General features: G+C 32.4%; 1 protein-coding gene across 1 annotated transcript; it reads right to left on the bottom strand.

Moving 5' to 3' along the window:
- Positions 1-103: 103 nt before the first annotated feature.
- LOC127700003 (thioredoxin, mitochondrial-like) lies at positions 104-15,605 on the bottom strand. Its single transcript, XM_052203433.1, has 4 exons — positions 15,487-15,605; positions 8,008-8,280; positions 5,513-5,636; positions 104-600 (listed from the first exon to the last, which is right to left on the bottom strand). Exons 2-4 carry the CDS (start codon positions 8,274-8,276, stop codon positions 487-489), a joined length of 507 nt encoding a protein of 168 aa, XP_052059393.1. The 5' UTR covers positions 8,277-8,280; positions 15,487-15,605; the 3' UTR covers positions 104-486.

Here is a 15,605-nt window from a genome sequence, read left to right as displayed (position 1 = left end):
CTTTGTAGAATTCACCTACCATAATACAATACTTAAGTGTATTACTAACTTCACATATCAATTAAAATCACCATTATTACTGTAAAAAATCAGCTTACGCATATAGTATGTATATATAATATTTTATTGTTTTATATAAAATAGTTTTTAGTGGGTTAATTTAGACCTTATTGCTATTGGGGAATCTGCCACACTTGAACTGTTGATGACATGCTACAACCTCTTTTCGTTTGAAGTGTCAGAAGTTTTCTCTTGTGAAGTCACAATTTTACAGGAACTTTAGAAATGTCCAGCAATGGAAGGAAATTAGATATAAGGTCTATAGTTTTTGGTGCTTTTTTTAAGAAATAGACTCAATAAATTTCAAGCATAAAGACAATATACTTCATACAGTGCTTAAAACAAGGGCTGTGATCCAATTAATTCTGTATGTATATCTGTGACAATATTACACTTCTGTTACTGTTTATCTGTTATCACATTGGATTAGTTAACTAATTTCTCTACAAATGTTTTGATTTGATCATCATCCTGTAGTCCAATAAACTGGTCAAGAACTTTCCCATTTCTAATTCCTAAAACTGTTGGAACTGACTGCACCTGTAATCAGAAGAAGTAAATCTTAATAATGAAATCCTGAAATATCTATGTCTACTTAAATCTTACATTGTACTCCATAGCTATTACAGTATAAGTAACAGCATTGTCAATTACATCTACATAAATCTTACATTTCACTCCATAGCTATTTCTTCATTGTTATTTATGTTTACTTAAATCTTACATTGTACTCCATAGCTATTACAGTATAAGTAACAGCATTGTCAATTACATCTACATAAATCTTACATTTCACTCCATAGCTATTTCTTCATTGTTATCTATGTCTACTTAAATCTTACATTGTACTCCATAGCTATTACAGTATAAGTGACAGCATTGTCAATTACATCTACATAAATCTTACATTTTACTCCATAGCTATTTCTTCATTGTTAACTATGTCTACTTAAATCTTTCATTGTACTCCATAGCTATTTAGTCATTGTTATCTATCAGACCTGGGGTAATTAAAAATGTAATTGTAATTAGCTGTTATTAATTACAATTTTGAAAGTAATTGAATGTAATGTGTAATTGAGCATATTTTCAATTACATGTAATGAATTACATTGCCTTTTTGCCATGTAATTATGAATTACTTTTCAATTACTTTGAATTACATTTAAATATTTTCTGGGAAATTTTAAACATTTTAGGCTTTTCTGATGCAACTAGTAATTTTATTTTTCCTACATTTGAAATGCACTTGGTACTTTTTTTTTCTGATTTTTTTAAATACTTTTAGAACATTTATCATGATGAAAAAAATATAACATTCCTTGATATTTCATGAATCATTATACCATGTATAATAATCTTTATTTGTATTTAATTCATTGATTTTGTTCACATGTTTACATAAATAATCTAAAAATAAAAAATAAATGTGATAGTGTCCACATGTGGACACAGATGATGACCCCCCCTTGCATATCATATAGTTATAAAGGGACATAACTGAAGAACGGTAAAAGTGACGCTACCCAAATTTGAACTTGGTCTGAGTTTTGTGGTAATAAGCATTGTGTGTAAGTCTCATAACATTTGGTTGAGGCTAACTTTAGTAGAGAACAGAAACTAATAAAATGCTCCGCAGGGCGCAGCTTGATACGACTGCAGAGGTCGAACCCTGAACAGTTGGGGCAAGTATGGACACAACATTCAAGCTTGATACAGCTTTGCATTTGGATTGTGATTAAACATTTGACACAGCATAGGTTTCTGACACAGAATGAATGTGGTGTAAGAACTTAAAAATTTTAAATTGGACATTCACCTATTATGGTCCAATATCCAAAATCTAAATACATGGTTAGATTCAGCATATCAAAGAACCCCAAGAATTCAATTTTTGATGAAATCAAACAAAGTTTAATTTTGGACCCTTTTGACCTCAATGTGGACAAAGTTGATAACGGGGCCCAAAAATCAAAAATCTAAATACATGGTTAGATTCAGCATATCAAAGAACCCCATATATTCAATTTTTGTTGAAATCAAACAAGGTTTAATTTTGGACCCCGATTTGGACCAACTTGAAAACTGGGCCCATAATCAAAAATCTAAATACATGTTTAGATTCAGCATATCAAAGAACCCCATATATTCAATTTTTGTTAAAATCAAACTAAGTTTATTTTTGGACCCTTTGGACCTTAATGTAGACCAATTTGAAAACGGAACCAAAAATTAAGAATCTAAATACACGGTTAGATTCGGCATATCAAAGAACCCCAATAATTCAATTTTTGATGAAATCAAACAAACAAAAAAAGTTTAATTTTGGACCCTTTGCACCTCAATGTGGACCAATTTAAAAACGGGGCCCAAAATCCAAAAACTAAATACACGGTTAGATTCAGCATATTAAAGAACCCCAAGAATTCAAGAATAAAACCCCATTGAAATTGGTCAAGAAATAAGCAATTTATACAAAGTATCTTCTTTTGCACAATACTGTGCAATTAAATATTTCTTGCTATTGCGCAATACTGTACAATTGACAATTTCTTGCTATTGCGCAATATTGTGCTATTGGATATTTCTTGCTATTGTGCAATTGAAGATTTCTTGCTATTGTGCAATACTGTGCAATTGAAGATTTCTTGCTATTGTGCAATACTGTGCAATTGAAAATTTCTTGCTATTGCACAATACTTATTATATAATAATTTACACATCCTGTTTGGTGTGTATCTCCTACCATATCATTATTATTTGCTTTTAAATATAAATCAGAAATAACCAACTTAAAATGGAAAATTTTAAAAGAAAAAAAAAAGGAAAACAAGAAAAAAAAGGAAAAAAAAAAATCCCCCCCCCCATTTTTTGAACCCCCTTACGATTCATCACCCCCAAACTCAATCCTAGCCTTCCCTTTGTGGTATGGTACCTTGCAGTACAATTTCAGAGAGATCCATGCACTTGAACGCAAGTTATTGTCTGGAAACTAGAAAAATGTGTTTTTTGGCCCCCTTTTGACCCCAAATTCCTAAACGTTTAGGGCAATTACCCCCAAACTCAAACCCAGCTTTCCCTTTGTGATATGGAACCTTGTAGTACAATTTCAGAAAGATCCATACACTTACACACAAGTTATTGTCATGAAACTAGAAAAATGCTTGTTTTTTTCCCCTTTTTTGGCCCCTAATTCCTAAAATTTTGAGGCAATTACCCCCAAAATCAATCCCAGCATTCCCTATGTGATATGGAACCTTGTTGTACAATGTCAGAGAGATCCATACACTAACACACAAGTTATGTCTGGAAGTTACAAAAATGCTTATTTTTGGCCCCTTTTTGGCCCCTAATTCCTTTACTATTGGTACCATAACCCCCAAAATCAATCCCAACCTTCCTTTTGTGGTATTGAACCTTGTGGTAAAATTTCATAGAGATCCATTCACTTAAACTAAAGTTAGAGTGCGAAAACCAATGTGTATTCGGACGACGACGACGACAACGAAGACGACGACGCCAACGTCATACCAATGTACGACCACAAAATTTTTTTTGCGGTCGTATAAAAATTCAGCAATTATTGTATTTGGAAACACGCATAACTTTAAAACGGTTGTGTATAAGTTTAATAACATTTGGTTGAGACACATTTGGTTGTAAATTTTGAATACAGCAGTCAATACATACGAATGGAGTCCAAAATACTTGACAATTTTGACTTGCAAATTTAAGACAAGTCTTGAAAATGATACCATTGCTCTTCTGTAATAAATGGAAGCTTAAAAGTAACTTCAAATTTCACATGAGGTTCATGAGAAAACCTTTAAATCTAAATTAACATTTTTAGTAGAAACATGAAATTTTAAGATATCTTTATGATTTTTTCCCCATAAAATTAAGAAATGCAATCAAATAATCATAATTTAAATTCTAATGGTGATTAAATGTAACAATGACATTAGAAATTTGAAACTTAAAACAAATCTTTTACAAATTGATGTTTTCACTGTTGTGAAGTCCACGTATATTTAAAAGTTTCATTCTGTTTTAGCCTGTTGCCATTTTTATGATTTTATTCAAAATGATATAGCTCTTACATGTCTTTGGACAAAAGTAATTGAAATGTAACTAGTTACATTGGCACTGTAATTGTAATGTAATTAATTACATTTGAAAATCAATGTAATTGTGATGTAATTAATTACATTTAAAAATCAATGTAATTGAAATGTAATTAATTACTTTGGCATGTAATTGACCCCAGGTCTGTTATCTATGTCTACTAAAATCTTACATTGTACTCCATAGCTATTTAGTCATTGTTATCTATGTCTACTTAAATCTTACATTGTACTCCATAGCTATTTCAGCAATGTCAACTACATCTACTTAAAACTTGCATTTTACTCCATAAATATTTCTTCATTGTTATCTATGTCTACTTAAATCTTACATTGTACTCCATATAAAAATAAGGAGATGTGGTATGATTGCCAATGAGACACCTATCCACCAAAGGATGTAAGCAATTATAGGCAACCGTACGGCCTTCAACAATGAGAAAAACCCATACTGTATGGTCGGCTAAAAAGGCCCAGACATGAAAAATATGAAACAATTCAATTGAGAAAACTAACGGCCTAATTTATAACAAAACAATTTACGAAAAAAAAATATCACAGATATGAACCAACAACAACCACTGAACTACAGGCTCCTGACTTGGGACAGGCACATAAAGAATGTGGCGGGGTTAAACATGTTTGTGAGGGCTCAACCATCCCCCTAACCTTGGACAGTGGTGTAACAGTACAACATAAGAACAAACTATAAAAATCAGTTGAAAAAGGCATAACTCATCAGATGGATACAAATAGAAATACATCTAACAGAAACACAGAGTGTATTACAGCAAGGTCAATTACATCTACATCAATCTTACATTATACTCAAATGCTATTTCTCCATTTTCATTGACAATCAACTTACTTTATATTCCATAACTATTTCTCCATTGTCACTGACATCAACTTACTTCATATTCCATAGCTATTTCTGCATTGTCATCGACATCAACTTACTTTATATTCCAAAGTTATTTCTCCATTGTCATCCACATCTACTTACTTTTTATTCCATAACTATTTCTCCATTGTCATCGACATCAACTTACTTTTTATTCCATAACTATTTCTGCATTGTCATCGACATCAACTTACTTTAAATTCCATAGCTATTTCTGCATTGTCATCAACATCAACTTACTTTATATTCCAAAGTTATTTTTCCATTGTCATCCACATCTACTTACTTTTTATTCCATAACTATTTCTCCATTGTCACTGACATCAACTTACTTTATATTCCATAGCTATTTATCCATTAACATTGACATCAACTTACTTTAAATTACATAGCTATTTATCCATTAACATTGACATCAACTTACTTTATAATCCATAGCTATTTCTGCATTGTCATCAACATCTACTTTGGCTAAATGCACTTTTCCTGCACTAGATGCTATAATGGACTCAAGCCTTGGACCTAACAATTTACAGGGTCCACACCAACTAAAAATAGATAAATGGAACATGAAAATTGCTCTATGTAGATGATGTATGCAAAAGGAAGTATGATGGTATATACACCCTTGTTCATAATAGTTAACACTTTTCTATCTATAAATACAATAATGACATGTGAATTGATGTACAAATGTAGTTTTAATTCCAGGATTCACACCTCATATATATATTAATACACACTACAACTTGGAATAACTGTGTATCTCAGATAATTATATTTGATGGAAATCTACTATTATTGTTTTAGAACTTTCCTGTACTGGATCACATCCATCATTATAATTGATATCATTATTCAATTGCATTCACAATCTGTTTATATGTTCTGTAATCGTGAGAGAACAAATATATCTATATCAACACATATATTTTTCTCAGAGTGACCTTGCTATCAGAGTAAAAGTAGAAGAAACATTCAGCATGGAAATCTACTATTACTGGTGTACAACTTTCCAGAACTCTGTGTTTAAGATACTTACTCAGCATGGAAATCTACTATTACTGGTGTACAACTTTCCAGAACTCTGTGTTTAAGATACTTACGTTGCATGGAAATCTACTATTACTGGTGTACAACTTTCCAGAACTCTGTGTTTAAGATACTTACGTTGCATGGAAATCTACTATTACTGGTGTACAACTTTCCAGAACTCTGTGTTTAAGATACTTACTCAGCATGGAAATCTACTATTACTGGTGTACAACTTTCCAGAACTCTGTTTTTAAGATACTTACTCAGCATGGAAATCTACTATTACTGGTGTACAACTTTCCAGAACTGGTGTACAACTTTCCAGAACTCTGTGTTTAAGATACTTACGTGGCATGGAAATCTACTATTACTGGTGTAGAACTTTACAGAACTCTGTGTTTAAGATACTTACTCAGCATGGAAATCTACTATTACTGGTGTAGAACTTTCCAGAACTCTGTGTTTAAGATACTTACGTGGCATGGAAATCTACTATTACTGGTGTACAACTTTCCAGAACTCTGTGTTTAAGATACTTACGTGGCATGGAAATCTACTATTACTGGTGTAGAACTTTACAGAACTCTGTGTTTAAGATACTTACGTAGCATGGAAATCTACTATCACTGGTGTAGAACTTTACAGAACTCTGTGTTTAAGATACTTACGTGGCATGGAAATCTACTATTACTGGTGTACAACTTTCCAGAACTCTGTGTTTAAGATACTTACGTTACATGCAAATCTACTATGACTGGTGTCGAACTTTACAGAACTCTGTGTTTAAGATACTTACGTGGCATGGAAATCTACTATGACTGGTGTAGAACTTTACAGAACTCTGTGTTTAAGATACTTACGTGGCATGGAAATCTTCTATGACTGGTGTCGAACTTTCCAGAACTCTGTGTTTAAGATACTTACGTGGCATGGAAATCTACTATTACTGGTGTAGAACTTTACAGAACTCTGTGTTTAAGATACTTACGTGGCATGGAAATCTACTATCACTGGTGTAGAACTTTACAGAACTCTGTGTTTAAGATAATTACGTGGCATGGAAATCTACTATTACTGGTGTCGAACTTTCCAGAACTCTGTGTTTAAGATACTTACATTACATGGAAATCTACTATGACTGGTGTCGAACTTTCCAGAACTCTGTGTTTAAGATACTTACGTGGCATGGAAATCTACTATGACTGGTGTACAACTTTCCAGAACTCTGTGTTTAAGATACTTACGTGGCATGGAAATCTACTATCACTGGTGTCAAACTTTCCAGAACTCTGTGTTTAAGATACTTAAGTGGCATGGAAATCTACTATCACTGGTGTAGAACTTTACAGAACTCTGTGTTTAAGATACTTACGTGGCATGGAAATCTACTATCACTGGTGTAGAACTTTACAGAACTCTGTGTTTAAGATACTTACTCAGCATGGAAATCTACTATTACTGGTGTCGAACTTTCCAGAACTCTGTGTTTAAGATACTTACGTGGCATGGAAATCTACTATCACTGGTGTAGAACTTTACAGAACTCTGTGTTTAAGATACTTACTCAGCATGGAAATCTACTATTACTGGTGTAGAACTTTCCAGAACTCTGTGTTTAAGATACTTACGTGGCATGGAAATCTACTATCACTGGTGTAGAACTTTACAGAACTCTGTGTTTAAGATACTTATGTGGCATGGAAATCTACTATCACTGGTGTAGAACTTTACAGAACTCTGTGTTTAAGATACTTACGTGGCATGGAAATCTACTATTACTGGTGTACAACTTTCGAGAACTCTGTGTTTAAGATACTTACGTTACATGGAAATCTACTATGACTGGTGTAGAACTTTACAGAACTCTGTGTTTAAGATACTTACGTGGCATGGAAATCTACTATTACTGGTGTAGAACTTTCCAGAACTCTGTGTTTAAAATCATCTGTATCCTGTACATTAAATGCTTCAAACTTTGGTTCTGTTGACATATGTCGTGAAAAATCTTGAAATGCACATTGTGATGACTTTTGAACTGTTTCTGACATCTGAAATAATTTCACTTTTTGTGAACAATAACTGATCTGTCTGTTCAGCGATACAATTGAACGTCCAAGTCGCAGAGCATGGCGTCTCAATACTTGATTGGTCATATTCCTGAAAAAGAAAGTTATGAAATTGAATTGATTGATTGATTGCTATTTGCTGTATGTCCAGTGGCAAATGGTTCATGCGTATTTAGGGGGAGAACAAATTAACAATAAATTCAATATAGAAGAGAATTTTGATGACCTTTATAGTATATTTTTCTTTACTTTTAATTTGGCAAATATAAGTATTATAAAAGAATTATTTTTACGGATTTTGTCCCCTTCACAGGTAATGCCTGCCTCATATTAGGGCTTGATAAACGATTTTGAGGGCAGCCAATAAAGAAAATAGCTACAGACATAGAATTCCAACAGGGAATACGCAAGTTGGATACATGTCAACTTGTACCTTCGCCAACTCGTACTCAACCAACTTGTACTTCTACCAACTTGTACCCAATATTTTATTATAATTTATATACATTAAAGTTGTTATTTTCTTTCATATATCATGATAATATATAGCAGCATTAGACTGTATAACGTTTTTATCAAATTGATATGCTATGAGATTTTTGGTCTTTCATTTATTTTACAGCATAGTTTAATAAAATGCTCCGCAGGGCGCAGCTTGATACGACCGCAGAGGTCGAACCCTGAACAGTTGGGGGACGTATGGACACAACATTCAAGCTTGATACAGCTTTGGATTTGGATTGTGATTAAATATTTGACACAGCATAGGTTTCTAACACAGATTGAATGTGGTCTAAGAACTTAAAAATTTTAAATTGGACATTCACCTATTATGGTCCAATATCCAAAATCTAAATACATGGTTAGATTCAGCATATCAAAGAACCCCAAGAATTCAATTTTTGATGAAATCAAACAAAGTTTAATTTTGGACCCTTTTGACCTCAATGTGGACAAAGTTGATAACGGGCCCAAAAATCAAAAATCTAAATACATGGTTAGATTCAGCATATCAAAGAACCCCATATATTCAATTTTTGTTGAAATCAAACAAAGTTTAATTTTGGACCCCGATTTGGACCAACTTGAAAACTGGGCCCATAATCAAAAATCTAAATACATGTTTAGATTCAGCATATCAAAGAACCCTAAGAATTCAATTTTTGTTAAAATCAAACTAAGTTTAATTTTGGACCCTTTGGACCTTAATGTAGACCAATTTGAAAACGGAACCAAAAATTAAGAATCTAAATACACGGTTAGATTCGGCATATCAAAGAACCCCAATAATTCAATTTTTGATGAAATCAAACAAAGTTTAATTTTGGACCCTTTTGACCTCAATGTGGACAAAGTTGATAACGGGGCCCAAAAATTAAAAATCTAAATACATGGTTAGATTCAGCATATCAAAGAACCCCATATATTCAATTTTTGTTGAAATCAAACAAAGTTTAATTTTGGACCCCGATTTGGACCAACTTGAAAACTGGGCCCATAATCAAAAATCTAAATACATGTTTAGATTCAGCATATCAAAGAACCCTAAGAATTCAATTTTTGTTAAAATCAAACTAAGTTTAATTTTGGACCCTTTGGACCTTAATGTAGACCAATTTGAAAACGGAACCAAAATTTAAAAATCTAAATACACAGTTAGATTCGGCATATCAAAGAACCCCAATAATTCAATTTTTGATGAAATCAAACAAAGTTTAATTTTGGACCCTTTGGACCTCAATGTGGACCAATTTAAAAACGGGGCCAAAAATCCAAAAACTAAATACACGGTTAGATTCAGCATATTAAAGAACCCATTGAAATTGGTCAAGAAATAAGCAATTTATAGGAAGTATCTTCTTTTGCACAATCCTGTGCTATTAAATATTTCTTGCTATTGCGCAATACTGTACAATTGACAATTTCTTGCTATTGCGCAATATTGTGCTATTGGATATTTCTTGCTATTGTGCAATACTGTGCAATTGAAGATTTCTTGCTATTGCGCAATACTGTGCAATTGAAGATTTCTTGCTATTGTGCAATACTGTGCAATTGAAAATTTCTTGCTATTGCACAATACTTATTATATAATAATTTACACATCCTGTTTGGTGTGTATCTCCTACCATATCATTATTATTTGATTTTAAATATAAATCAGAAATAACCAACTTAAAATGGAAAATTTTAAAAGAAACAAAAAAGGAAAAAAAGAAAAAAAATGAAAAAAAAATAAATCCCCCCCCAAAATTTTTTGAACCCCCATTATGATTCATCACCCCCAAACTCAATCCCAGCCTTCCCTTTGTGGTATGGTACCTTGCAGTACAATTTCAGAGAGATCCATACACTTGAACACAAGTTATTGTCTGGAAACTAGAAAAAAATGTGTTTTTTGGCCCCTTTTTGGCCCCAAATTCCTAAACGTTTAGGGCAATTACCCCCAAACTCAAACCCAGCTTTCCCTTTGTGATATGGAACCTTGTAGTACAATTTCAGAAAGATCCATACACTTACACACAAGTTATTGTCATGAAACTAGAAAAATGCTTGTTTTTTGCCCCTTTTTTGGCCCCTAATTCCTAAAATTTGGAGGCAATTACCCCCAAAATCAATGCCAGCATTCCTTTAGTGATATGGAACCTTGTGGTACAATGTCAGAGAGATCCATACACTAACACACAAGTTATGTCTGGAAGTTACAAAAATGCTTATTTTTGGCCCCTTTTTGGCCCCTAATTCCTTTACTGTTATTACCATAACCCCCAAAATCAATCCCAACCTTCCTTTTGTGGTATTGAACCTTGTGGTAAAATTTCATAAAGATCCATTCACTTAAACTAAAGTTAGAGTGCGAAAACCAATGTGTCTTCGGACGACACCGGACGACGACGACGACGACGACGACGCCAACGTCATACCAATATACGACCACAAAAAATTTTTTGCGGTCGTATAAAAATCTGAGATTTTATTCTTATGCATACATGTAGCATTAGACTGATTTTAGAAGTAATTTCATGTTTTGATATGATTTCATTGCTACAAATGGATGCTCAATAGTTTTTATTTTTATTCCTTTTTACAAATTCTTATTTTCACTTGGACTAATAAATGATTTAAATGATTATATGTATCTGAAATATTTTGACATTTATCTTATTCAACTATATATCGAATAATAATTTGATTCTTTTATGTTGACAATGCACAAAGTAAATATTAAAATTCACTCCTTACAAAGAACCGGCAAAATAACAAATTCACTATATTGCCGGCGCCGGCAAAATAGTCATTGCTATAGAAATATGCTATTTTGCTTGTTTTAATTGAGATATTTTAATCAAAGACAACAAAATAGCATATTTTCTATTTTGCCGGCAGCGGCAAAAGAGCCACTGCCTAGTTAAAAAAAACTCAAAAAATTTGACAGAATACTCATTCTCAGTTGTCCATTGTGGACAATTTCATTTAGCGATTTAGCTATATACAATTAAATCTATCTGACTTTTGCATGTTTCTATCAATTACGTTTTAAAAGAACAAATACTTTTATTATTTTATGATTCGTGTTCTCGTTAAAGTTAAAGGGGCATTAGCTAAGAGATATAAAAAAAAAAAGATTTTTTTGTTCAATCATTAATGAAAGTGAGATAGTGAAATAATAATTCGCTTTTAGCAGCAAGTTTGGTTCATTTTTGTCAAAATAAGCAAAGAAATAGCGCTAATGAATTATTCACTTGCAAGTGGATAATTCGACCTCATTAAATCCGTATCCATGTGAAGTTCAATCTGCTGGATGTATAATTTTACAGAAAAAAACTACGGCTCTAACTTAAAACTGTCATATTCTTGTTTGCATAGCACAGACCGGGCTAATTATTACAAAATAACGTGGAAATGAACTTTAAAATAATTTGCAAATTCATAATTTTTATTTCCACCAATTTGTCTTGTTTTCTAATAAAAACAGTTATGAGGAGGTATGTATACATGTTTAAAAACCCTCGTTGGATCGGCGGTTAACGAAGCTTCGCTAAAAACAAAGACTTGTTATTCCATTTTCTTCTTTTTTGTTTGTTATAAATAAGAAAATAATAAATTATAGAATTTATTCTATTTATAGCAATTGTACAATTTCTCGGTACAGTTATTTCGTCACAGAATCACCTCGGAAATGGTGGCGTTGAATCAGGATTTGCTTGTTAGCAAAAGTTAAATTTTCGATGTGGCCACAGGCCTCGAACACGCTAAATAATGTTGCAAACTGAGTCAAAGTGTCAAACAATCAAAATAAGAGTAAAATTACTTTGGTCGAGGCCTGTGGCCAATGCGAAATTCAACCAGGAAGTGTGAAATTCTTTAAGAATTTGGACATTTTGAGCGTTCCGGTTTGATACCGGGTATTACTTCACAAAAATATGATTTTATACTATAATAACAAATAACGATATACGTATTTATGTTTTAGCTATAAGGGATCCACCTTATTTCACTTTTATTTTTTGTCACACCACAGGGCCAATATCGGCACTTCGTGGCCATACTCCATTTATTCTTTTAATTTGCATTAACATTTTATCATAGTTTCTAATTTTTATCATGTTTTCTTTTACAGGGACTGTACACTTTTATTCCTTCAGTGTGCATCTAATTTGTAATGTTTATTATGTATTATTATCTAATAAATACAAATGGAAAATATTATTTGCCGTTCTCTTCACTGAATATTCACAAAATCCCCAAATTACCGATAATTTCCGTGTATATTTCACATTTCATTCCCGATCCCATGACATTTTATTATAAAACGGGATGCATGGACACGTAGCCTATGAATGCCAATTTGACTACTCGTCCCCGCATGCGCGCAGACACTGCCTTTGTAAAGCAAAATATTGTCCTATGAAATATTGTCCACCAAGACAATATTTCATGACTATGTATCATGAAATATTGTCGTCATCTATGAAATTATGTCCAGAGAAGGACATAATTTCATTGTGAAATTTTGTCTGTATATAGACAATATTTCACAGATGAAAACTATGAAATTTTGTCCTGGTAAAGGGAGGTTATTTTTGTGTGTATTGAGACAATATTTCATAGACAGATTGTCATAAACTTTGTCTCATGAAGGGGAGGTTATCAAGTGAAATACAAGTATTGGACAAGGGCATTCCAATTATTCCTGTACCTCCAAAATGCCGTTGAAAAAGATCCGCCAATCTATTATATACAAATACTACAAGTACATTCAATTTTTGATTGTCAGTACATTACTTATATCTATACAGTATAATGTTGTACAATGGAACATATGTTAGACAATTCTTTAATCTATAAACAATTTATTAAGTATCTATGGAAATTTGAATCTGGCTTATATAAAAATAAATATTAGTTTGAGATGAAAAGTACTTGCTTTACAAAATGATTTCAGTTATAAATCTAAAATTTGCATTCTGCATGCTCAAGTGTACAGTTTTTATTTTTTAATAATTTGATTAAGAAATTTTCATGGACAGTATTTCACAGTGAACATATATATTGTCCCCCATGAAATATTGTCCGTCAGACAAAATTTCATATAAAATATTGTCCGCGGACACTATTTCATAGTGCAATATTGTCATGGACAGAATTTCATAGTGAAATATTGTCCAGAAGGTCAGGTGACAAAATTTCATGGACAAGGACGCTATTTCATAATGAAATATTGTCCTGGACAGTATTTCATTATAAAATAGTGTCCATGGCGATATTTTATATGAAATTTTGTCTGACAGACAATATTTCATGGGGGACAATATTTTATGTTACACCTTTAACATTTAAAACATTAGGCCAAAAAAAAATATATGTCTGTTTAAGGTTACATCCTTTAAAAAAATAGGGTAGGTAGGTAGGTATTTCCCTTTTTTTTTTTTTATCATTTTTTTTTTTGGCGAGATGTGTGATGTTGTTACATGTTGTTTTAACTAATATTAAGTGACTATATTAACTTTTTACTGTCATATAAACTGAAAATAAATTGTTTTGTCCTTTCTATTATATAGGTTTATTAATGTACATGTATGCAGGCATATATGCAGAAATAAATTCATTATACTGTACTGGTGTATGAACAATCAATATATAAAACAAGAAGACCCATCAGAAACGAGGAAAGATGACAAAACCTGATTTATACATATGAACGTACTGGTTCAAGTTTTGGGGGTTGTACCAACTCCTTGTATTAAAGAATGTTTCTTTCACTGTTGCAAATTTGATGCATTAAACTTTTAATAAATTAAATTCTTTTATACCATAATAAATATAACCTTCCCAGGAACATTGCTCACAAGTTTGGTGCTGTGTTTTTTTAGAAGAAATAAAGAGTAGACAACTGAAGCGTTAGTCAAAAAGGACAAAAAGACAAACCTGGGAATAGATAAGAAACACGATGACAAATGAACTTTAATGCGACCACACTTGCTGCCTCAGCCTGTTGGGCCATGCATGCTGCCATTGAGATCTAGATCCTAAAAACACTTCAATATCGAGTACGCCATTTTAAAATTAAAGCGCTCAGATGATTACGCACCTTCTTTCACTTTTGTTTTAAACTGAAAGTAGGTGTTTATGGCTTTATACTTTCACTTTCGATGTCATTTTTGAATAAAATGGCTTTGGGTCGGCACCCCAAAATAGGGACAGTCGGGTAACCGTAAACAGACATATATTTTTTTTTGGCCTTGAGAAAAATCAAATCAGTAGATCAAAATAGAATTAACAATAAAATTTTCAATATAACCTAATTAATGAAACACAACCATGCTAAAGCGCATTGGTAAAAATAGGGCACGAGTTGGCAAAGGTATGAGTGTACCCCGCAAGTTCACACTCAGCTTTTTGTTTGAGTTGGTGTAGCTCTAGTCCAAATAATTATGAAGTCTTCAAAGGCTATTAATATTTTTCTGGGACGCCTTCATACGTCGGACTATAGTGTAGCTCATTTATTAATTTTCTATGTAGTGTTTTTTGAAACGTTGTTATCCTTTTTATGTTACTTCTCTTTGTCTTTTGTTTTCTGTATTTCTTAGACTTGTGATTTTTAATTGCTCCTTTTTAGGTCAGCATTACCATATCTTATTTTTATGCATGAAGAAGAGAGGTGAAAGATTCCAAAAGGACATTCAAAGAGTTCGAAAGTAATATTTCGTGTCAAAACCGAGTGTGAAATATATAAAAAGGGTGATTATTCGAGGTTGTTGTAATTTTCTCATCAAATTAACTTTGTGCCTCTTACTTATTAAAATTATTTTCGTTTGAAGAATCCGTTTAGTGTCTTCTTTTTTGACCGGAAAGAGTTTTACGTACATTTTTTGGGGTACGCATGTTCTCGTGACGTTTATAACAACAGTGTCC

This window comes from Mytilus californianus, unplaced genomic scaffold (assembly GCF_021869535.1).
Source record: "Mytilus californianus isolate M0D057914Y unplaced genomic scaffold, xbMytCali1.0.p SCAF_46, whole genome shotgun sequence".
Lineage (NCBI taxonomy): Eukaryota > Metazoa > Mollusca > Bivalvia > Mytilida > Mytilidae > Mytilus > Mytilus californianus.
Note: the sequence above shows the minus strand (reverse complement) of the source record. Positions and strands in the feature narration are given on the sequence as shown.

Excerpts from the sequence above, each read along its gene's own strand:
- LOC127700003 (XM_052203433.1), bottom strand. The coding sequence starts at position 8,276 with ATGACCAATCAAGTATTGAGACGCCATGCTCTGCGACTTGGACGTTCA. Across the intron at positions 5,637-8,007 it reads ATAGTAGATTTCCATGCCAC|TTGGTGTGGACCCTGTAAAT; the intron begins GTAAGTATCTTA and ends ATCTATTTTTAG. Across the intron at positions 601-5,512 it reads AAATAGCTATGGATTATAAA|GTGCAGTCAGTTCCAACAGT; the intron begins GTAAGTTGATGT and ends TTCTGATTACAG.